We start from the raw sequence: 24,668 nt of genomic DNA, 5'->3' as shown, positions 1-24,668 counted from the left end.
TGTGTTTTACCTTGCTAAGTTCAAGGACAAGGCAAAACTGTTCAGACTAAGCAAAGAAAAAGGCTTTGCCCACCTCTCCCTTTATTTACTTGGCCCTCTGACCGCCCCTTCCCCCCATTCTTTTTTTAAGTAAATTTTCTGTTGGCTTCTTCTCTATTATGTGATAATATATACGGACTAAATAGAGGTGTGGAACATAGCAAAGACGCAAGTGTGGAATATGAGGGAAGGTATTTGACTAAGGATCACACAGAAGAGATCTGCGGTAAACATATAGGTGCTGCAGTCTCTTAATCCTTACTTTATCCAGCCATTCGTAATCTTAAAATGTTACTGTCCTCTCCCCAGTCCCCCATGCCAAGATGTTCCTGCACCTTCATGAGTTTCACTGTGTTTATTTTTTCCCTTGTAATGTCATGTGGCTCAGGCCACACCTTCAGCTATAGCCTCGTTCTGTCTCCTGCTCTAGTGGATATGTCCAAAAGCCCAAAAGACCTTCTAGCGTAGAGGATTTTTTTTTTTCCAATTACTGTGGCTGCACATGACTAAATAATACTTCATTAACCTGATTGCCTAAGGATGTCAAGCTCCAGGGGAAACCTGTATTCCTGTATGATAAGCAAGATAATTAAGAAGTGAAATAATGTAAATCCCAGCACAAGCAACCCTAATAAGATGGGGGTATGTACTCTTTGAAACCAGTTCGGGATATCTTGAATCCTTTTATTTCAAGACTTTTATATTTGTAAATTTATTTTTGTCCCTCACAGTGGGCATATTTTTAGGGCAGGAGGCTTTAGAAAAGAGCTTGTTCAGTCTGTGGGAGCAGTTCAGGTTGCTGGTAAATCCAGTGAGATTTTTAAGTCTGTGGTATCACCAAGATAACAGGCTAAAGTTCGCTTTTGCTTTTACCGCTTTGATTTTAAGCGCCTTGGGCATGGCCTTTTGTTCTGTGTTTGTACAGCATCTACCGCGGGGGAGCCTCAGACCACGATTAGAGCTTCTAGGTGATCTGGAAGTGTAGGAACAGAAACCAGTGATGTCAGCAGGAGTTCTGCAGCCACTGGGAGAATGGACTATTGAACCCAGATTAGAGACAACTTCATTCCGAGTCAGCTACAGTCTCCCCTGTTAATAGAGGCTAGGGCTAAGCTAATATCAGTAAATGTTACATCCCGACGCAACAACAAGAGGGAGATTAAACAAGAGAACTGTGTAGAAGAGGGGTCCTGTCGAGGATGGCCTTCAGTGGATAACAATCTCTTTTAAATTAAAAGGTTTTGCTGGAAGCCTATCAAGCAAAAGGTGTTTCATGAAGCTCTGGCAGCTTCTCTATCTGAAAATGATGAAAGCTAAGAAGCAAGGAAATTAATGAAGTTGCAGCAAGGGTATTGGACTAAAATTAAATATAAAAAAGCAAAATAAAGAAAATAAGGGGGGAAAATCAATATTCTTCCTAATAAGAATCAACATTTCTCTTACAGGAAACCTGAAGTTATGCCTTGTTCTTCTGAACCAGCCTTTCAGCAAAGGTCATTTTCACTGTCTGTGGAACAAAGGTAATAAGAAGTTACATATATCTTCATTTGCTTATTTGTTTAGCTGCTACCCAGCTAATCTACTTCATGGCTGTTGAATTGCAATATGGCAATTACCTCTAACTAGAGCAACCTTCCAGTCAGAGTGTGAATCGGCAGAGTATGTCCCACGTTGCTGAGTGCAGCAAATAAGCTTTTTATGCAAATTCTGCATCTCTACATGCCTTACGTCAGTGGGAACTTTATGGACTGATCTGTGTTAGAGTCTCTAGCTTTTCAGAGGCATCTTAGGAATGATTGTTGTTTTGCTGACAAAGTGCAGTAGATAAATGGTGTGTTTATGAGTTTGGAGGCGAGCATTCCTTTAAAGGTCATCAGTGAAATGTGTTAATTTTAATCAAAATAAAATAAACCGTGCAGATATTGTGTTGTGAAAGCAGTAGGAATTTGTGTGCCTGTCAGAAATATGCAAATCAGATTTCACTGCCCCTTTGTTTAATATGCACAGTGCTAATCATCTCTGGTATGATAGCTGCAGATTTACTGACATTTTGTGGAGATATATAAATCTTTACTGGCTTGGAGCTATTAAATTCTCCAGTGCAGAAATGTAGTTCTTCAGAAGCTTTCTGATAAACTGCAGGAACTGTCTCTAACTTGTTACCAGGCTCGGAACCGTGCAGAGAGATTCCTGTTAACTGACTGGGGCAGATACAGCTATTTAATTTCACCACAGGCGTAAGAGTTGGTGGGGGGTAGCTTTACGGTTAAAAGGAATTGGAGTAAGAGATGAAGTGGGGAGAATGTATATTCACATCATCTAATTCCAGCAAACCTAAAGTAGGTACCTACCCAGTCATAGGAGAGAGAAAAGGAAGGAGAGGCTTGTTCAGGGTGATTCAGAACACCTCAACTAGCACTGTACCCCAAATAGGCTCTTTTTTACTTGCAACATCAGCAAAAAATGTCAACAAGAAGTGCTCAATTGAAGAACTGTCAAATGTATTTTCTAGATATGATTTTAAGTATTTTTGACTTAAAAAGACACACTGAAAGGACGTACTTTATCATTCTTCTCTTCAATATTTAATGCAAAGTATCTTGATCTTATTTCCCCAGCCCACCTTTCCTATGTTTTGAGGCTAGAGGCCAGAAAACAGCAAACCAGACAAATGGCCAGTTACAGAACTGCAGTATTCAGTGTATTGCAGTACCTTGCATGCGTTGCTTTTATGCCGTGGCTCTGTTACAGCAGACTTTTTTTTGTCTGACCTTTGGAATTTTAAGTCTTTCTCTTGCAATCAAATCTGTGCAGGCTGACTCTTGGGGCATGGTGTGCTTCTTACTGTAACACTAATGGGCCTTTAACTGTAGTGCTTCAGTGAAGGGTTAGAATAAGAAGCTGAATACAATCGAGTAGAAGTAGAATGTCTTGATTGAGACTACCACAATCTGTTCCTATCCTCTGAGCATAACAGCATTGAAAGGAGTTACAGGTGCTTTGAATGGCTTTTCAAAGTGTCTGTCAGAGTTAGGAGCAGAAGTCCTGTTTATGCCAATAAGACTTTTGCTAGTAGGTTACTTAAAGATATAGATGTAAATTTTTTGTCCAAGCAAAATGATAGAGAAAGATGCTGACACAGTGAATCTGAACAGTTTTTCTTGAAATCATTTCAGTTTCAGCATTCCTCAGCTCTGAACCCAGGACAAGGTTCTGGCAACACCTGACTGACAATCATAGTGGGCTGCTATAGGTATCAGCAATCTTGTGGCTCCTGGACCTTGGCTCTGGAGGAGTCTCTGCAAGTGGACTGTTGCAGGACTAAGAGACCATGAATGAAAAAATCTTCTGAAGGAGTATTTGCTGATCAGCTGTATTTGCTTGAGATCTCATAAAAATTCTATTATGTGTGAGTAGTCAGAAGGAAATGATTGGACTGTTAATAGACACTGAGTATTGCCAGCTACACAAGTCTGGGGAGAAAGGAGAGAAAGCACACAGGAAAAAGGAACTGGAGAATATTTGACTAACTTCTTTAAGTTATAGCAATCTTGGGTGTTACGCTGGGTAGAGAATGCTGAGACAGAAGTGTTATTTTCAAGTGGGTTGTGCCCTCCTATCAAAATAACTTGTTTTATTAGCCCTGTCTCTTTAGCATCAAGTAAGAAGGAAGGTGTGATGTTATGTCTCCTGAGTTTAAAAAAAATCACGTGGATAAGTGAGGCTATTCTAGGCTAAAATCATCCCAGGTGTAACTTTTCTTGACCTCAAGAAAAAATGGTTGCAGCTAATTAGCCTTTGTTTTAGTACAGACTTGTATGAAATCTATTTTTACTGACATACTTTGCAAAGAACTATTTCAAGCTGTGCAAGTTTGCATAAACTTCCTTTCCTCTGCTTTGTGAAGGACACTGAAATCCACTTACAGGGGACAATTAGCAGCTTTTACTACTCTCACCATACGAACAGGCTAAGTTAGAGCATTAATGTAATGTTTCAAAAGCTAGGAAGCCCAGGTTTTAGAGGCTGAAAACAATAGATGCTTTCTGGAGAGTAAATGAAAGTTACTGGGATTTTGATTTTGTTATTTAAAATCTCTTTAACTGGAAATTCAACCACTTATTTACACCAAGAATTTCAGCAATTGCTAGCAATTGTAAGTGCCTTGGTTTTCTTGATGCCTCCCTAGGGAGGTACCAGGAAAGGGGCAGAATTATTGCAGTGCTAAAAAAAATCACCTGTGTAGAATGCCTCAAGTTTCAGGATCTGGAAAGTGTTCCTTGTTTCCGAAAACATTACCCTTTCAAGCTGTAGTACTCAAGTGATCCAGAATTGTCTGCATGTCCTCACCTGACGGTAGCATGCTAAACGGCTCTGCGTTGTAGGATGCTTTCCATTCTTAGAATGTTGACGCTGAGAGCTGTGAAGAGCAACTGAAAAATAAAGTCAGAGTAATATGGCAGAGTTCCACAGCAAACTGATGAAGTTCCCGTTCAGTGCTATATTTCTGAGAATGACAAGCTTGCTGTTAAAAAGCATCTTCAGATTTGCTAGTGGAGAAAGATATGTTGCAATAGAATTTTTCCTTAGGTTCCCTTTAACGTCCGGCTGAGTGTGCTTATGTCCCTGGGTTTACTGATGAATGCAGTTGCAGGATTAAAATACTGGTTAATCAAGTCCTGCTTGGCTGAAAAGGAGGGCTGTTACAGGTGTGCTTTAGAGTAAGATAGCATGTTTGTAGGTATTCTTCAGTCCTTGGGACTGTTGTGTCAGGTTAGCCACTCTGTCTTTCTCAAAAGGATTGTGATTTCTTCCTGAAAATAAAGGCTATCCCAGAAAGCTGCAAATCAGACAACATGTTGATCTACTTTAAATATTAGCCATTTGTACTACAAAATGTTTCTGGATGATGTACAAGAATAAACTACCAACATCCTTTTGGAATAGGCTGACTGAATCCTCACTTACGGGATGCGTGTTTAGTGTTGGATAAGCAGATGGGAAGGAGACGTGACTGTATCAGTCCCTTCTGTTTTAAAGTTTCCAAGACTGGGCTGTGAAAATGTGTGTTCTCAAGGAGTACTTCCCTTAAATATTCCTTTCCATGAAGCATTCCTTTTAGTTAAGGAATTTGGGGTCTAGCTATGTGTCGTTATTATGCTGCCCTACCAGCCACTTCTCTGTAGGCATGATCAACAGATAATGTTATGACACTTTGTAGATAACACACACGAAGGAACTCTAGAAGGAGAGGCTTACCCTAGAGATTTCAGCTCTAGATTTTTGGAGGGTCTATATATGAAGAGAGCAGAAAGTAGACTTACAGCATGGGTGTAGAATACCCAAATTTGAACTTACGTTAGACTGTCTTCATTTAAATGACTTTTTTTAGAATACATCTGTTACGATTGCATAAGTTGCATAAATTGAATTTTGTCAAATTTCCATCCCTTTAAATTCCACTTTTTCAACCATCAAAATTGCTATTGGATTTTAAAAATTCACTCACATTTTGAATGTGAGGCAACTTTTACCTGTCAAGGTCAGCCTCCTGTTTGGTGATAATGCTGCTAATTGAATGGATTGTTAGCACTGGGAGGTGACTGAATTACAGACTACTTCCTTTTCTTGAGACATCGAGAAAGGAAAGGTGCTGATGTGTATTACGAATTTCAGTCATCTGTCTTTGAATGCCTCCTGTTCCTTCCATGCATGCTATGTTCCAGATGTTTTTATCTGCAGTGTAATTGGTGACTGCTTTTTTGAATGTCTTCTGTTGAGGTCCAAGAGTTATGTATAAAGGCAAATAACACATAAATGCAGGTGGCTAGAACAGTTTGAATGTCTCAGGGCAGGGAACAGCAGCAGTTTAACAGCAGGAGGGAAATAGCCTTGCTTCCCTGGTGCTGTTTTTTCTTCTCTGTGATTGATATCTTTTCCTCTATTGCCTGAGTGTCTTTACTGGTTGAACTCACCTAAGCTTCGGGAATTATTGGTATATACATCCATTCAGTTGCCCTCTTATTTGTCTGCAATGAAATTGCCTTGTTGGCATATGCTGCACTTTTTTTCTCACCTTTTATTTTCATCATTTCTAGTTGAACTTACTTGTAATATATCTCAAATTTGTACTAGACCCAGAATTGGCAGCTGGCATAAAACTTGAGTGAATTTAGAGCAGCTACTATTAATAAATAGGAACATGTTCATAAAAATGGTGATTGGGATGTCGCATGGACGTGTATGCTTTATTGCAGTTTCTAGCAGGCATCCAGACTAGCAGTAACTCTTAGTACTGGCCTCGGCTAAACTACTCTGTTCTCCCCTGAGTAATATTAGGCACCTGATAAGTCAATAATGAAGTTCATTTTTTCCAAATCTAAATCAAAACAGGAATATAATTTCTAGTTTGCATTTAGTAGCTTGAATTTGCCGATCTGTACCACTTGTTGTAGATTTAAACAACATTTTCTTACTGTGGAATGCCTGATGTTGGACTGCATGCAGTGAGTTAATTTTCTTTAACTACAGGAGTCTGAGAGGAGTTATTTCAAGTGTTCCTGAGGGTAGGGGATCTAGCATATACTTGAGAAACAAGAAAATCTGGCCCTGATTACGGTTGGCTAACACTGCGTATTAAACTTGGAAATAAAATAATATCTGGCTCTGGGACATGTAGCAGTTTCTACCTGCTCAAATTTTGGGCAGAGAGTTTCTAGACCAAGCTTTGCCCATGACTCAGTGAATAACCTTCACCTCTACCTTTTTTTTTTTTTCTTTTCAGTTTTTCTCAAAACTAGAGAATTACAGTTCTCTTTACAAAACTAAGCTTAAAACTCTGGAGATACTCCCCCATTTGTGGCATGTATATTGTTAGTGCCTTTCTAGTTCAGAAGCGGGTGTCTTGAGAGCTAGCCAAAGTAAGCGAACAGAAAGGTAGGTCTCACTGATTTGTGAAAGTGTTTTAGCTAGTCGTTGGTAAAGCTGAGCTTGATCTTCCAGGCCTTTTCAAGTTCCTTTACCATAGTAGGAGCTGTGATAGAATGAGATCTTTAGATAAAATTTAACATGTGAGACTCTGCATTTTTTGTACTTTAATTCTCTGCAAATCCAACAACAGGAAATTCTGAGATCAAACAGGAGATTTAGTTGAATGGATTTGAGATTTTTGTTTTTTAATGAAAAAAATGGGTAATTAAGATCCCCTTTGAGATTCTTTGCAAAGCTAAACCCCACTGAGCTGAAGTTCAGAGTAACAGAACAATAGAGAATTACTTTGAAGTACTCATGAAAAGCCTAACAGATAATTACAGCAGAAGAAAAAAATGGGAGGTTATTACAGTGCTTTTTCCTATGGACCTGGGATGCAAATCCCGTTAGGGGACTTCTATTGTCCAAAATTTTGCTATATAGGAGCCTTTGATAGCATCATGCTGTGTATCCTGTTGCCATGATGTTTCCCAGAGGGCAGTTGAAAGAAGGAGCTTTGGAAAATATTGTCAGGAGGGTGCTTTAGAGCACCCGAGTAAAAAAGGTGGCACAGGGCAATAGAAAAAAGGTCATTAATAGCTCATTTTGTTAGTGATTCAACAACAGAAATAGTTCTGGGAATGAACCCAGGGACTAGGGGTGAACACATGAAGTTTGCATTACTAAGCCTTGTGACAGAAAAGAGAGGATTCTTAACCCCGTAAACTAAACAGTTGGAGTTTCACTATCTCAAGCTACACGATGAAAAGTGTTTAAAAAGAGATGTTCTTTGGGAGTCACTACAAGGCAAAAGGATTATTTTCACAGCTAGAGCTTAGTGCAGATCCACTACGAGGCTGAAAACACAAGGTCTTGTAGAAGTTTGAAGTTATCTTGGGTTGTTGAAGACAGTGTCTTTTCACTGGCTGCAATGGCCTTTGAATCAAACCATTTTTTATCACCTTTTTCTCTTATTCCATGCTTGCCTTAGGGCAGACAAACAAAGAAACAAAAAGCCTATGCTGATATAAATGCCTTTCCGTTAGTCTTGGCCTAATGATTTTATTTCAAATGATAATTGTTTTTTAAAAGTGGATCTCTTTTTAATTTACCTAAATCTAGTTATGTTTCCAGCCTTTGAATGTTAAGTTTTTTGACTACTTTATTAACTGGCTGAGTTGCTCAATGTTACTACCATGGTAAACTGTTCAACTCTTGTGTAATAATTGAGACTATCATAGTATTTGTTGGCTACTTAGTTGATGGAATGTGCATCCTTCACTGTCTTCAGTACCTGAAGGGACATCAATTAGTTGTGGATGTGGATGTTGGAAGGCTGGTTTACTCATCTCAATAGTTTACGTATTTGTTTGAAGTCTCTTGAACAAAGCTTTGCCTTGCATAAGCTCCATAAATAAAGTAAATATTAGGCTACCTGTGAATGCTCAGGAAATTATTTGTGGCCTGCCTTCTGCTCACCCATATTTATCAAGGATTAAGACAGAACTTCAGGCTCACATGAATGAGAAAATAGTTAACTTTCTGATGCCACTCATTATCTCTGTTCTGTTGTGCAGGTAGGCTGTTTCGCTAGATTGTAGCGATACGTATATGTGATATTAAAAGCAATACGTGCATGTACATCTGGAAAATAGCATAGTGATTTTTTTGTGTGTTTTGGTAGGATAGTTAACCACACAACCAACCATATGAAGAGTTAATTCTAAAATTAAGAATTTGAGAATTCTTAATTTTAGAGTTAATTCTAAAATGGCTAATTGACTTGTGTCAAAGCTGTCAAAGGCAGCTTTCTCTTTGAGCCTTTCTGTTCTTTAACTATCTTCTCTATCATCAACGCTACTAAACTTGTTCCATGGATTTTTGTGTTAGGTTATTCTAGATGCTGTCTGTGAGAGACTCATGGGCATGCGTTTTATTTGAATTAGGGATTACAGAAAACTTTTTGGCATTGTTGTTTATTTGTGGGCAAAGACCAGAGTTTTTCAAAAAGTAATGGTTAAGAAGTTAAGGTGCGTATGGCACCCTAAGTTTTTTGCTCTGTCAAGAACATATATTAATATATGAGATAGAGCATGGTTGTTCAGCTGTTGACCTTCTGCATATTAGAACACTCTGGAGTATTGGTTGGGTTTTTTTGTCTTGTTTTGTCCTGACTCTATCCAAGATTTGCTTATGTAATGGATAAGGCCTATTAACTTTAATACTGTTTCATGTGTTTACACTAGCCAGAAATTTAGCACATAGCCATGCGACTAGTTCCATTGTTATTAACCACTTCTCTCCCACAAGTCATCGGTTTTTTACCTAATACACTGAAAATAGGGGTGGTATACAGCAACATAACTTCAGTTTCATTTATAGTGAGTCACGCTGAAGCAGAAAGAACAATTTGTTATAGGTTTCTCATTCTGGAAAGTTCCACTGACCTCAGAAACAATAGGGACAACGTATAATTATTAGAGGTGTTTTATTGTCATCTTCCATTATTAGAAGTTTTATGACTAGGAGCCTGATGTAAAGGCTTCTGATGTCGATATTTCTTCAATTATTTTGAATTCATTTGGCTCAGACCTTCATAAAAATCTTGCTTTAGAGAGAGCCTTTTTGTGCCTGTTTTCACAGAAATAAAGTTTACCTTTAAATCAGATGTCATAGGTAATGAGTCATTATTTCTATAAGAGTGAATGTTAATTCAGTGTGAGCCAAATTAGCACTAAGGTAATCTAATGCTGTGGAGTGTGGAATTTTGGCACAATATCCTATTGGAATTTCTTTTTAAAAATTCCAGCTCTTTTGAGCTTCAGACCCTCACTACTTGTGTTCAGAGCCCAAGGTCTGTGTGCCTTGCTTTTTTGTTTCTAGCAGTATGAGTTGTTCAGCAAGTAACAAAAGGATTTGTTCATCTTTGAACGTGTACTCGTCCTTTAACCTTAGCTTGCATCCATCGAGCACTTTACATTAACCCCTAGCTCCCTGTACTCCATACTGCTAACTTAGCTTTATGTTTGTGTGGTATAATAAGGTATGAATCATCAATATCCAGGTCACACTAGATGGCAGAGTCCAGAATATCACCCCTGAAATGTCTGTTTCATTCTAAGAGGAACTGAGAAGCTGATTTGACTATGCAGATCTTGGAAGAGGCCCCAAATATTTTGAAATAAAGGAAACGGAGAGGCTCAGAATGCACTTGAACTACACGATTTGGCAACATTATTTGTCTTAGAGAGAATTCAATAGTAAGATTCAGTCAGAATGACTTAAAACTAATTTGGGAACATGCCAATTCTGCACTTAAGTCATCAATGTAGATTTCTACAGATAATATTGAACAAGTTATTTAGCCTGTATAAAGCTTAAGTTTCAACAGGACAACCCAAGTCATGTTTACTACAGGGCTAAGGTGGACAAAACTGCTTTGAAAACAGTTGAGTTATGCAGGAAAAGTACTGGGTACAGTATAAAAGAGTACAACATCTGGCCTAGATTGCTCCAAAATAAGAGATTGATTACTTTTTGGTTTTGGATGCCCAAATTAACATCTTAAATGGGCTCTGGCTTTCAGGTGGCAGTGACCCTGTTTCTAAAATTCATCCCAGTCTCCCCTTTTCTTGCCCAGGACTGAGAGAGAAGCGAAGCACTGAGCAACTGAGGCCCTCAGTCATGCAGCAGTTCTTAAAAACTTGGCCTGTGTTTCATCTTGATTTAAAACCACTGAAAACATGGAATGGTTGAACAATCCACTTACTATCTTGGCAGCTAATGCAAGATAAAGGAAATGAGAATTACACCTTCTGTTCCTAGGAGGATAAATATTAAGTTCCTTATTCCTCTAGCAGAGCATGTCTGCAAATAAACCCTTACCAAGTAGCAATAGAGTACACTCTCTCAATATGTGAAATCAATGAATTTAAGAATCCTAGAAACCAGGAGACTACTTTACTAAGTCTTGACTTCAGCAAGGCTTTTGACACTGTCTCCCATCACATCCTCATAGGTAAGCTCAGGAAATGTGGGTCAGATGAGTGGGCAGTGAGGTGGATTGAGAACTGATCGAGTGGCAGAGCTCAGAGGATTGTGACCAGCAGCACAGTCTAGTTGGAGGCCTGTAGCTGGCGGTGTCTCCCGGGGTCAGTCCTGGGGCCAGTCTTGTTCAACATATTCATCGATGACCTGGATGAAGGCACAGAGTGCACCCTCAGCAAGTTTGCTGAGGATACTAAACTGGGGGGAGTGGCTGACCCACCAGAAGACTGTGCTGCCATTCCGAGGGACCTGGACAGGCTGGAGAGCTGGGCGGAGAGGAGCCTCCTGAAGTTCAACAAAGGCAAGTGCAGGGTCCTGCCCCTAGGGAGGAATAACCCCATGCACCAGTACAGGCTGGGGGCTTGACCTGCCGGAGACCAGCTCTGCCGAGAAGGACCTGGGAGTCGTGGTGGACACCAAGTTAAGCATGAGGCAGCAGTGTGCCCTTGTGGCCAAGAAGGCCAATGGTCTCCTGGGGTGCATCCTGGGGTTTGGTGTGCTTTTGGGTTCACTCTTCTCTGTCTGCCTGCCTGTTTTTCATAGTCAAAGGAAGTTTGTATCTGGGGGTTTGTGTCCCTCAGTCCAATTTGTTTGAAATTGGGTAAGTGATTGAAAAGGTAAGGTGGGAAAGGAGAGTGAGCAAATACATGGGCAGTAAGAGAGAGAGGAATGCACTCAAGTACACACAGTATTGCTGTAGAGTCTGCATTTTCTTAGGAAACGAGAATAGGTCAAAGGGATTACAACTGATTTTTATTCCTGGGAACGTCAACGTTTTTGGAAGTAGACTATTTCTTCTAGTTTGTCTGTACGTTGTCCTGGATGTTGCTGTAGTATAAATAACTATAATATTAATCTTTTTGCAAAAGCCATATTCTCCCTTCTTTGTGGATCTACATTTCCCTCTGCTTCCTGAAAGAGAAGACGTAAGTGGGTGAAGCACAGTAAGTGCCCAATAGAGGTCATACTGACTAGGCTTTAAGTCACACTTGCCATTCACTATAGTGTGCCCCAGTTATATCTCATTTAACTTTGGACATTTAGCTGGAGTTTCTTGGTTTCTTAGGTTAGTGTCAGTGTTTCCATCCACAGTAAGTGGGAAGAGAGAGAAGGAACACCTCCAAAAGATAACTTAACACACCTAAGATCTACATTGTCTCCTGGTTCCCCGCAGCTTCTAAAGGTAGTATGTCCCTAAAGTTGGGTGTGGAGGGGTGAACAGCAGCCCAGATGTGAAGGTGTTGTCTCTTCTATTTCCTTGGCCAGTTTACCGCAAAAAAACAAACACCAAGTGAATTATGTGGCAGCTGATGTCTATAGTTAATGCTGACACCGAATAAAGAAGATTATCTGTCGTCTTCCTCAAGCTGTCTTTCCCATTAGCCATCTCAAACCTTCCTTTTCTGTTCAGCACCAGTGGAAGGACAATGAGGTTAAGACCCTGGAGGCTACAAACTCATCTAATTTTGTGCTTGCCTTGGCTATCTTTTTCCTTGGCCACTTCTTTTTTCTAGGCCTATTCATATTTGCCGTAGCGCAGTGCTCTCACTAGAACTTTCTAAAACCCGTATATGTATTAACAAGGCATCTGAAGATGACCTTTTGTCTGGGAGGGAGGTTGCTAACGCTCTTGGCCGCGGTATGTGAAGTTTGCTTTCCTCAGTGAATTTAGGATTGGGTTAGTATTTAAGCTTACTTCCAGATCATGCATTTAATTATATTGCTTTTTCTTTAGATCTATAGATTTGAGTGAGCATTAGTGCATCAGTCATATTTCATTCAGTGATTATAGTGCTTGATATCCTTTGAATTCACCTTCTAGAAGTGCTTTGGCAGCAGAATTGACTATGCAAAAACATGGAAGAAAGGATAGAAGTAATAAATGCACTATCAATTTGGCTGACACAGTTCAACGTTTTAAGTTTTGTTTGCAACCCGCTGATCATCTCCAGCAATTTAAATATACATATACAGTGTCCTTTTTCAATAGTGCAGGACAATAGGTAAGCTGTAGTGTTATTAGAGTAATAAATCTCTGCAAAAAGAGGTTTCTCTCTTATATTGCAAGCACATGCTGCTGCTGTTCACGTTTAGATATTAAATTTAGAGATGTACAGAATCTGTTGAAGTTTGCTGCAAGTCTTAGCAATTTTTTTTTTACAAGTGTGCTGTCTTAGTGAGCCCTTCTGGACTGCTTAAAATAACATGAATAACTGCACATTGGACCTTGGTCCCCGCTGGAGCAGTTGCGTCGCATTGTCTAGGGCACTTCTTTATCATGGCAGTATCCTCTAGCTGATAACCTATTTCACTAACCGTAAAGGTAGAGGAAAATGATCTTGAAGAGACGTTTGGGCAACAAATTTGATTTTGATTTTCTGTGTTTGATTTAATTATAGTAAAGAAATATCCAGTCCATACCAGCTTCAGAATAATGTCACAGTCATTGCTTGCAAACTGAATGTAGTGGTAAAGAGAGACTACATAAGATTTTTGTTTGTGATGGTTTGGAGATATTTTTAAGCCTGCTGATCTTATTAGTATTCCTAGTTTATTATTATTCCTAGTTTATTTGTGTAACTTTACCTAACATTGTATTATAAAAGAAGAATACCACTACTGCCTGTGAGTTAGCATGGTTGTTTGAACCAAATCAGCTCAGGCTTAATAGTGTGTGTGTGTGTGTTTCTTCATAGATACAGTTACTGAGCCTTTAGAAGAGAAACTTATGTGCAACAACTTCTTATTTATTTATTATTGAGATTGGAAGACTACTGTAGACACTTAGGTAGGACAGAGAAGTATGGTTTATGCACTAATAAATGCTGGCTATCGGTGGATTCAACAACTTCATGCTGAAGGCTTCAGGATTGTAGAGAGTGGTAAGAAATAATGCTGTCATTAGAGACAAAAGCACTCTGATACAGGCTAGAGAGTTTCTAGCTTCAGTTTGGGAAATGAAGTACGTTTTCCCTTTGCACTTCCCCTCCAAACAGAGAAGTCAGAAGTTATTTCAGGCTCTGCTCTCTTAGTAGCTGCAGTGATTTCTTTTTCCTAGGACCATTTAATAGCTATTGACCTTGCCCCAGGGAGTCTGGAAAAAGTAGGAAACACAAGTGGGACATGGAGAAAATTGCATCAGGGCACTGACTCCTTCCCTGATGTCTCTGAGGAAGAAAATTTCTCTGTCCGAATATGGATGACCACTCCCTGGCCGCGTGTTTCAACAAGGAGGTGATTTAAAGATGTTTTTCTTGATGGAGAGGTGTTGCTAGTTCTCATAGGATATCTCATTTTCTCTATGGGAAACACTTCCAGAATCAAAAGTGCATTTAAAATGATACTGCAAGTACATCCGCTGTCAGTGATGGTTCTGAGGTGCTAAATGTTTCCAGACACTGAGGGAAACAGTAAAAAGGAGCACTATGACAGCGAAGTTTAACATATATGTTCTTAGCCACCAGTACAGCAATGAAATGAACGTTAAACCATTCACTCAATATTTGAAATTTAGTGCTAAAATAAATGAGTTGTTCCTGGGTTTGCCTAGCTCATATAATCATCTAGGACTGAGGAGTAATTACTTGTTTACTTGTATTATAATAACTGTTATTTCAGAATATTATTTCGGTCTACTGGTAATCCAGTAGCATAGACTTCAGTAGCTCAGAAAAGGCATTCTGCATCCACACTGCAAGTAACTGAGAGAGAAGGTGAGCGAGAAGGTTGGCACACTGTATTTTTATGGAGAATGTATGCCGTATTTGGGCATTCTGAAAGGAACATGCAAGTAGTAATAAACCCAAACATAAATAAGGGCAAGAACTGCTTTTTCAAAGGAGCTCAAAGATGTGAGTATCCCTATGGAGAAACTTACTTTTTTTTTTTTTAACGGTGGCTGTTGAGAACTATTCAGGAGTAATGCTCATCATAGCTTATTCCTCCAAGACTTACGGAGACACTTTTGGGTGTAATAAGGCAAGAAGCCAAAAGCCTTCAGCAGCTGTAAAGGTTGTATATGGCTATGCAGCGACGCACGTTGATGGTGTCATCTTATTTTTGGGTGTAATTTGTTAATGTTTAGAGAGTCTTAATCTTCACTGAATTCCCGTTGGCAAAACACTAAAAAGCTGAAAATGCGTAATCCAAGCCTTCCTATGTTCCTGCAATGAAGTATTGAAACCATTTCCATCTTTCCTGTGACTTCATTAAATCTTGGCTCAAGTAACACTTTACTGAAGTAATTATTCTTTGAAATAATATAATACAATGAATTCCAAATGTTGGGAGCCACTTTTCAATCTCAGCATTTTGTCTGCAAACTTCCTCCTGGAGTTTAATCTATTACAAATCCAACTGAGTGTGAATTCCAGTTCATTGCTCACTGATATTATTTAGGCCATAAGATTTCTGAAATGTATTTTATTGGCACAGTTGAAGATTAGTCCTCTGCTTATGCACAGAATGTACAGAGGATACTGGAGGTACTGGAAGTGCAGGCTATCACACTTGCCTTGTCAAAGTCTCTAATGTTAGACCTTTAGGAATGTGAACAAATGTTGATGTTTTGGATAATACAGGACAGGAAATAAAGGACAATCATCTCTTTCGGAATCTTAATGCTTGTTTGTAAATTCATGGGGAAGTAAACAATAAACTCATGGATAATACCGAGACACTTACTCAGATGCTTTATATCATTGTTTTTATGGGCAGTTATAGACACTTAAGGCAGAAATCCTGATCATACTGAACGCAAAAGGAGTTATTTCATTGACTTTAGTCAGAATTTCAGGAAGGAAATAATTGTTACCCTCTTCTACATTCATTGTCCTTGCTAATAGACTTCATTGCATTGCAGCGGTCACTTTTGGCCTCATGGCTGTGAGGAGATGATTTTAAATCTAAGCAAGTGTTGACCTTCCCTCATGAAAAAAGTGAGGAGTTTCCGGTAGAATGAGCTGTCTGTACTGAGTTAATAAGCCAGTTTCTTCCCTCCCTCGCTGCACCCTCAAAAATGCTATAAGAGAAGGCATATATGGACAACTGCCTCAGCTGTTTCACGTTCTTTATCTGAAAGTTACATTTTACAAGTAGCTCATAAAAGAGTGATAAATTCTAATTTGCTAAAAACCATCTGGTTAATGGATTGCTTCAGAGCTATTTATAATAGCAGCTATCTATGTAATTAACAGTTATAAAACATACTGCTTATGCCTATAAGATGCATATTACCATTGTTTAGTAACCCTTTGTAAAGGATATTTGGCTGTATTCTGAAGTCCAGTACAGGTTTAGTTTTAAGAAAGCATAATACTGAATTACCAATTTCAAATAATCTTAAAAAATATTTTTAACTGCACTGTGACCTCAAGAATTTGATCCTTTCACCACCATGTACTGTCTTGGAAAGCTTCTGCCTTGGCTGTAAGCCTGATACTTGATATTGTCTCTTAAATTCAGAAATTGGGGAAAACGGGTGCAGTGATATCTGCCCGAATTTGGTCAGTCTGAACAATATGTTCCTATTCAGATCATATGAGTGCAAACCCCATTTTCCATCCAATTAAGAGGCTGGGCATATTATGAAGAGAGAAATGCAAACAGATATATTATACACATGCTATTTTGTTCTGTTATGTATTTTGATTTCAGATGGATGAGATTGAGTTTCAGGTAGAATTGGGCTGACTTTCACCAGTTCCAACTCCACCCCTGGTGCTTGTCCTGGCCCACACTCGCAAATCCTCAGACACTAAAATGGCAAAACTGAACACAAATTTAGTACTATTAGGAGCTATCACAGAGTTACCAGTGAATGACAACATGCGTGTGAGGAACAGTCATTGTTCATGCTCATTCAGTGGCATCTCTTCTGAGATATTGAACTGGATTGATTTGGTAGGTGTCAGGTTTCTTTCGACTTTGACAGCTTCCCCTGGAGTTCAGCTGCTTTCATACCTTTATAAAGGAAACAAAAAGGCCGTAGAGGTGCTCAGGTTTTTTTTAATGTCTTTCTCAGTGGGACTCAAACAAATGTTGAAGAGGTGAAATATTACACAGTCTGTGTCTTGGGCTGGCTCCTTCTCTGTGGCTCTCAAAGGTCTATGGAGACAACATTCTGAAGTGTTTCTTTAAAAGTCCCCAAATAAACCAGCAAAATAAAAATGCTTAGCTGATCTTGTGTGAAAGGAAAAGGACTGCAAGCACACAGCAATTTCGGAGACGCTGGCAGGAATTTTTAATGTGACTGAAAGTGTCTGAGTGACAAATTAGTAATAAAAATGTCACTAATTAGACTATAGTAGAATCTTGATAATCAAAACTACTTGGGTGAGACTAAATATATTCAGATTACTGGGAGCTCAGAATGGGAATTAGCTGAAAAGAGAGATAAGCTGGTAGCTTGTTACAGAAGGAGGCTTAGGGATGGTAGATATTTTGAATAAACAAGCACAGCGTTCTGTAAATTATGTTAGGTGCAAAACTAGTAATGGAGGGACATCTGGATCAGACAGGAGGTAGAAAAAGTTGTCACTTACCTCAGCTCTCTCCAACGATTTATCAGTTTAAAAATTTTAAATGATAGGGAAACATTAGCTCCCTTGAATGAAGGAGGGTAGAGGCATTGCTAACTCTTCTTTCTTCACTTTTGTTTAGATAAATAATGGTGGAAAGTCCTGCTTAAACCCTCTAAATTTAGATCCTTCCTATTAAATGGATTCTGTGTATTAAGGAGGCCTCTCAGTTGTCTTCTGCCAGCAGCATTATGATACGTTTTGGAGCTAAGAGGATACGGTGGAAGTTCTTGACATAGGATGTCAAGAGGAATTGAATCTGCTGCAGGATAAATTACCTCTTTAAGAGGGTTAGGGCTAGCTTATTTCCTCAGGTAACCGATTAGTATTATGGTAGGAACTGGTGACACACATTCTGGGGAAGGGGAGGAGAAACTGTAAAGTTTTCTTTATCCTTGGGGCAGCTAGTTTAATAAATGCAGTTCAGTAGAAAATAGGCTGAAGAATGCTGGGATCGCTCTTTGCAAGAGGGTAGACGTTTGAGAAAGAGGGAACTGGATTTCCTTAGAAAGGAGAAGTAACCCAATGTCAACATCAGCCTTCGTTCTTGAAGCCGGGGAATGTCTTTAAGTATGATCTTTTTGATTCACTGGCTGGTAAGTTGAACTGACTTACAGGAATGCTGTGATCCTTTAAATCATTTTTCTGCTGGTTCTAATGCTGCATTTTTGTCATTCTTCCCATCCTCTTTTGGGTGGGAATATGGGAGAAGCAGCACATTAAGTACCTAGTTTAGTGTTTTCATGTGTAGTAAACTGACGGTAGGAGGTGATAGGGCCTTTTTGTATGTTTTAAAAAAAAAAAAAGAAAAAGAAAAAAAAAAACTCAGGGAAATAGGGTTATAGACCATGGGGGATAAAATGGCCCTACTGTGTCTAAAAAGAAAATGCCTCCCTAGTAACCTTATTCTATTTGCAGAACAAAAATTTACTTTCTGTTTATTCCTTGCTGATCTTGTCTTGTCATAGTGTAGATGGAATAAACACAAATTTGATTCCCTTCGTCTTTTTCAATTTAATATTATAACTAATGTAACATGGGGTTCCAGAGCTATCCCTTATTAGTAGGGTCATTTGTGGCAACAGAAAACATGAAGCATGCTACTGCCACACAAGCAACAGGTCTAGCTGTTCTTGAAAACACCATTTTCTGATACTATTTTACTGAGAAAAGGGCTTATACCCCTGTTTGATTTGAGACACCTGCATTAGCTAGCCAGAGGTCCTTTATAGTTGAGCCAGGGGCAAACATGTCCAGAAGGTGATCTGGAACGCCTATGCTGAAGTCCTGCTCCGAATCACAGTCTTGAGTAGCCTCCTACCTTCTCCCGCTGATGCAGAGATTTTAAGATCAATTAGGAGAGATGAATGTTTGTACCTGTTTGTACCTTTAGTCTCCTTGATATTTCCAAACACACTTTCTTTCTGCTTGCCTTCAGTATGGCACATAGAGGCTTGCCAGAGCACCCATTTTCTGACATCCCCCGCTTGGCCTCACCAGAGAGCTTGGTCTGGTTTGTGAAGGTATGGCCCTTCCTGGGAAAGGGCCTGTGGGCAACTGACCAGGCTGTGGGGAATGAACACAACCTGTTTCTTCACATTCTGTTACAGGAATAGTTAACGTCTGGATATTTCAGACTTCTCCCTGGAGCACTTTGTAATCACTCACCAGGAATTTACTCACAAATTGCTATGATGCTGGAGCAGCCAAGGACTGCTTACAAGAGAGATGGCTGTGACTTCTGTTTAAGGTCTGAATCTCATACCTTAACTGATAATTGGGGAACAAGATGTGATTCATATGTAAGTGGGCTTATCAGGGACGTAGTCAGCTTTTCAATTAGGTGGTAGTTTCAAAATCACTATATCCATGCTGAGGACTAGTATTTATTGCTGTAGGTGCCTGTTTTAGTTCCAACTTTAAGATATTGCTTTACAGCCTCTAGGAAGAAAGCATAAACTCGCTTCCAAAAATAAACAAGTTTTCCATAGGGAAATCACAAGCAGACTAATTGGGCTTCTAGTTCTCATGCTGCAATATATGCTGCTGCTTTATGCAACCATAATTATTCACAAATTTGTGTCTCTTACTTCCGTGATGAAGGAAGTGTATATAGGGGATTATTTCGGTGCCTAGACTAACTCAGTAAAATGTTAAATGAGCTTGTCTGAGGCTGATAGATGGAAGTCATTTTGCATGGGAAAACAGGTGCTGTAGATTGTGAAGGACAGGCTGGGTGAGTTGAGGGTTGATAATGCCCAAAGACTGTTGTGAGTTAACAGGTAAACTGTATGTTTCAGTTTCCCTGTGTTGTAATTCAAGAACCAATTGTGGTTTTCTTGGCAGCTGCTTGGGCCGCTTCACCAGCTTGCGCCTGGGCATGCTTTTATTGTAGCAGATTGACTCCTGTACAGGTATTTAAAATAACACTGCAGTCATATTACTGCGTAGGCAACAAATGCTTCATTGAAAGGTATGCACTGGGAAGCCCGAACAGTTTTCTATATATGATAATAAAGAATATGGCAATTCCCTGGAAATTTGTAGCTTAAAAAATGATTTATCAGCTTACAAAGGTGAAGATGCCCTGAGTCCCAGATGAGGTTCTTTCTGTCAGGCAGCCTAGTTCAACAGTGTGGCATCTCTGTTATGATCCTTGTGACCTAACTCTATATGATCCTTATCATATCCATACCTATGGGATGTTTATCTCTCTCTCTTTTTTTTTTTTTTAAGCAGCTTTCTAAAGTGCCTCTTCAGTGGCTCTAAGTAATTTCCCTTACTAAGGAGCTTATAGTCATGGGGGGGCTTCTGTACTCTATTTAAGCTATGAAAAAAAAGAAAACACATAAAATCACATGTAAGCCGAGAATTTCGTGGTGCTCCCCTTTTAACAATGCTAAGTTCCCTTGACCTAGAAGACCTACAAATGCTAATAATGTGTTGGGGTTGGGGGGGGGGGAGGATTGTGTGTGTTTTTTTGTTTGTTTTTTGCTTAATGGATGTTTAGTGTTAAGTAGAGAAAAGTCACTAGACAATACATTAAAAAGGTACTTAATAACATCAAATAAAAGCTGCAATCTAGGACAGGCTGAAGATGACTGAAATCAAGCAAATGAGCAAGTTAAGCAACCTAACTAATTTATTTACAGGTATAGGATTTTTTTCTAAGCCAGAAAGGGTAGAGCCTTTGAGAGTATGTCTTTGGGAACATACTTTTTTATTTTCTAACGAAGCTGGCTGTGCAGAAGCACTGCTGTTAGGGTGAATAAGAAAGCATAACAGCATGGGATTGTTCTTGTCACAGTGTAATGCAAAACCTTGACTGCAACAGCTCATCTTTTCACATAGAGTATACCCTTACGCTCCTGAGTTTAGTCTAGGTACTGTATCCTTACAGAAGAAATGGTGCGGTATATATATACACGTAGGAGGGATGTTGGAGTTCTTCATGCCAGTTCATATTAGCTGCTGAGGAGTCATGTAAGAGCCTGCGTATTGCTTTGAAGTATGTGTCAAATTGTGTGATGTAAAGGATATGTGATCGTGCTATATGTCTGTATTCCAAAATACATTCTAAATTTGCTGACCAATTTAAACAAATTTGAGAGAGAGAGACTGAAGTCTCAAAAATAATAAGGTGCTGTGAACTTAGTGAAAATAGGTAACTAGTTGAAAGAGAGATACTAATGTTCCTACTAGTTCCTCACCAGGTTTCTCACTGAAACAGTAATATAAGTGTACTGAGATTATTATCCACCAGAGAATCCACCTTGTGCAAAACAGTATGAATGTCAGCCACAGAAACCCGATTTTAAAAGTTTTGTTACTCAAGAGAATTACCAGTGCTGTGTGGTTGTCATTTGCCGTCCCCACTGTCCTCTGTAACAGTTAACGACCAGACCTTTTTTTCGAATGTGCTACATGTTCACACTGGTATTGATGAAAGTAAACAAAACACAGCTGTGATGGCTGGCACTCCTTTAAAAAGATGGGATAAAAATCAATGTGTGCTAACTGCAAGTGGATAGAGAGAGTGGCAGAGGGAAGGAATTTTTTTTAAGCTACCAAGAAGTATTAATCACAGTGCAAAGGTAGAACGTAACATCTTTCTTATTATAAAGAAGTTGCACATGGCCTCACTAATAGCAGTAAAAAACCCTAACAATTATATGCATGTTATCTTTAGAAGAAAAAGAGAGAAGAGACTTCTCTTCCAGAGATAAAGTAGAAAGCTCCCTTCTAAAACCTCTTTAATATAAAAGAGCACTGACCTGTCTTTTAATAATCACAGTTCATTGCCCTTTATGAGTTTTGTATCTGCTGATTTTTGTTGTATTTTCTGACCTCATTAGTGGTTGCTGGAAATAATTAAAACCCCTATCAGAATATCTTAACGGAAGGTAGGACAAAATAATATCATTGAGAATAATAATGTAGGCTTTTAGATATTGCCATATATTGTTGTACATTATCTGTTTTAATTCTTTCTCACCATATAAATGGCTGCCTTAACAAAAGAGAACCACGTACAAAAGAAGTACAAAAAATGCCCTGACCCTATCCCTGAAAGTTTGAGTGTTTTTTTTTTTTTTAACAATTCTACAAACAAAAATCAGAGTAAAATTTACAGCACAAAGAAGGGAGGAGTGAATCCAGTCCTCGCACAGGAAATACCTTGGTGTGGTGTGCAGTGCTGAGCTTCTGTAGTTTAACTAAAACTGGATATGCATTCCGAAGATAGGAGTTCAGATGGCACCATTGTGAGGTTTTTGGAGGTGGATGGGGTGGGGATGATGGTTTTTTGGTTTTTTGCCCCATAGGGGAAAAAAAAATCCTTGTTTTTTTCATCCGTAAGAAATTTTGAAAGAATTTATTCTAATAGAAAATGATATAGAAAGCAGCACAATAGTGAGTATTGCAAGAGCTTACTCTTTGTTTTAGTCTTTCTAACTAGAATACATTTTGAGGGCAGAATTTTTTTCTAAGGATCTGGGCGAGATTCTAGGGTCATCAGGGTTTTGGCTGTGACTTCCAGAAGAGGAGAATGAACGGAATTCCTCAGACACCACACAAGCAAAGATATATCACTTCCTTGTATGTATGAAAATCAAGACAGCATAATGAGGCAACCTGATTCTACATAACCGATGCTCTTTTGATGGGCACCTGATGTGCGGGTTCTCCAAATCGACTACTGGTTGCTGGACTGTGACAGACAAAAATTTTCATAACACCTCTTGTCTCGCTTTCACTATATTATTTCAAGTGTGTTCTAGTACTTCAAATCAGTCTATTCATTTACTAGAATCTGTGTGCTGTATGCCTAGCATATCTGATGATGTATCACCCTTGAAAAAGCAAGTGGCTGGGTTAATTTTGGACAGCTTAGAGCTATAGAGCAGGAGGGAGAGGGAGTCTACCTGGATTTGCTGTTTTTGCCTTTAATGAAAGAAGCTTTTTGTGATCTAGTATAAAACCTCAGATAACAAAATCCAGAGGTGGCAGAAAATCATTCTTGAACTAACTCACTCCAGCTTGCATATAAAAAGCCATCTCCTCGAGCTGTAAATCTCAGGTAAGAGGGTGAATGAATAGGTGCTCACTGGGATAGTTTCTGAACATTATCCAGTGCAGGCTAGTGACAGAAGTGAGTTCTAGAGTTGAGGGGTTTGTATTAATGATATCCTTTACCTTTCTTTACTCTAACTTCGCTGCCAGCAGCCAAACTGAGAAAGGGCTCATATCTTTCCTCCTCCTTCAACCTTCATTGTGAGTTTTCCCCAATTAAAATAGTAATAGATCTTACTCCCTTATTGAGGGTTGGGTTTTGAAACTATCAAAGGAACTTACAGTTGGCAACTTAACCTCTAAGGAAGTCTTGATTCCCACGGGGCTGCAAAGCTGTGCCTGACTAACAGGTACCATGGATCAATATGTGTGCACCAGTAAGAGTGTAGCTCCTGAGGGAGTTTTGCTTCTTTAAGACAACTGGAAGGAGTAATCCTTGTAATGCTTTTACCCCTTCCTGACAGAAAGAGTGGTGTAAACCAGGCAGTAACGAGGCCTGAATTATACAGTGAGTACAGAATGGGTTTTATCTGGTGCCATGAGTGAAAGAGCATCATGTTAGCCCTCTACTTCTCAGCACGGTGATATGTACCACCTAATACTAGGAACATTACAGAACCCTTAAAGGAAATCCTCTGCTTATAGTGTCTGTGTATGTGGTGATGCAGAAACTCTCTAAGCAGATGGTAGTGAATTTATGCATTCATGCTTCATGGAAGGTTCTTTTTAAACGCAGTGACTTAATGTTTGCAAAGTTACACTTTTGCAATGTGGTAACAGTATCAAAGCTGTCAAGACATTATCATTTCTTCCAGGCTCAAGAACATAGGCCTCATGAAGAAATAACTTGTCTGGATCTTGACCTTTCTTCGTAGAGAGTAAAGGAAGTTGCTGCAGCATTGTAAATTCTTAGTCTTGAATGCTTTCTTGCACTAAGACTTAACAACAGCATTTTCCCTAGGGTGAAATGCAGACATTTAAGTGGGGTGTAAATATACAAGTGCCTCTTTCTCTTTGCTGGCAGTGTAGAAGAGACCATGGCCAGAGCAGGGTAAAGGATGTTTGTGTAAGAGAGACTGCTTTTCAACTACCCTGTTTTAGCTTATATATAAAATGCAGTTATTAGTCAACAGATTGAGACTGTCACAAGAATGACAGGACATAAATCGTTAAAGAATAAAGTCTTTTGAAATAAATTGGTAGGGTAGAGGAAAGAAGTGGAGAGGGAAAAACAGTCATTCCTTATCTACTAAAAATCGCTTATGCTAATTCTTGCTGCTTATTCTAGCAACTGAAATGCCTAGCAGAACATCATTGCTCTCTTGCTGGTCTTATTCCACTTGGTTCCTGTTTAGCTATATCATCACAGAGGCACAATTTCTGTAGCAGTGCCAAACATCTTAGTAGTTTTTTGCTAAGGTTTCTGAATGAAGGGGGCTCTTGGTCATCTTCACAAAATTAGAG

The 24,668-nt window shown here is 39.2% G+C and overlaps 1 protein-coding gene across 17 annotated transcripts in view; it reads left to right on the top strand.

Moving 5' to 3' along the window:
• TPK1 (thiamin pyrophosphokinase 1) overlaps nucleotides 1–24,668 on the top strand; it is a 305,490-nt gene that overhangs the window by 55,925 nt on the left and 224,897 nt on the right. For 13 of the 17 annotated variants that reach the window (XM_068936022.1, XM_068936033.1, XM_068936029.1 and 10 more), the window contains exon 2: nucleotides 1,485–1,559. The exons of 1 other annotated variant lie outside the window; for it this stretch is intronic. In XM_068936022.1, coding sequence (XP_068792123.1) covers nucleotides 1,485–1,559 — 75 coding nt within the window. Of the gene's footprint in view, nucleotides 1–1,092; nucleotides 1,389–1,464; nucleotides 1,560–24,668 lie in introns of those variants that run through there. 3 more of the 17 variants (XM_068936031.1, XM_068936023.1, XM_009679388.2) reach the window with 2 other exon arrangements.

The sequence above is a fragment of the Struthio camelus genome, chromosome 2 (assembly GCF_040807025.1).
Source record: "Struthio camelus isolate bStrCam1 chromosome 2, bStrCam1.hap1, whole genome shotgun sequence".
In the NCBI taxonomy this organism is placed as follows: domain Eukaryota; kingdom Metazoa; phylum Chordata; class Aves; order Struthioniformes; family Struthionidae; genus Struthio; species Struthio camelus.
The sequence above is the reverse complement of the archived record's forward strand: the minus strand, read 5'-3'. Positions and strand labels throughout refer to the sequence as shown.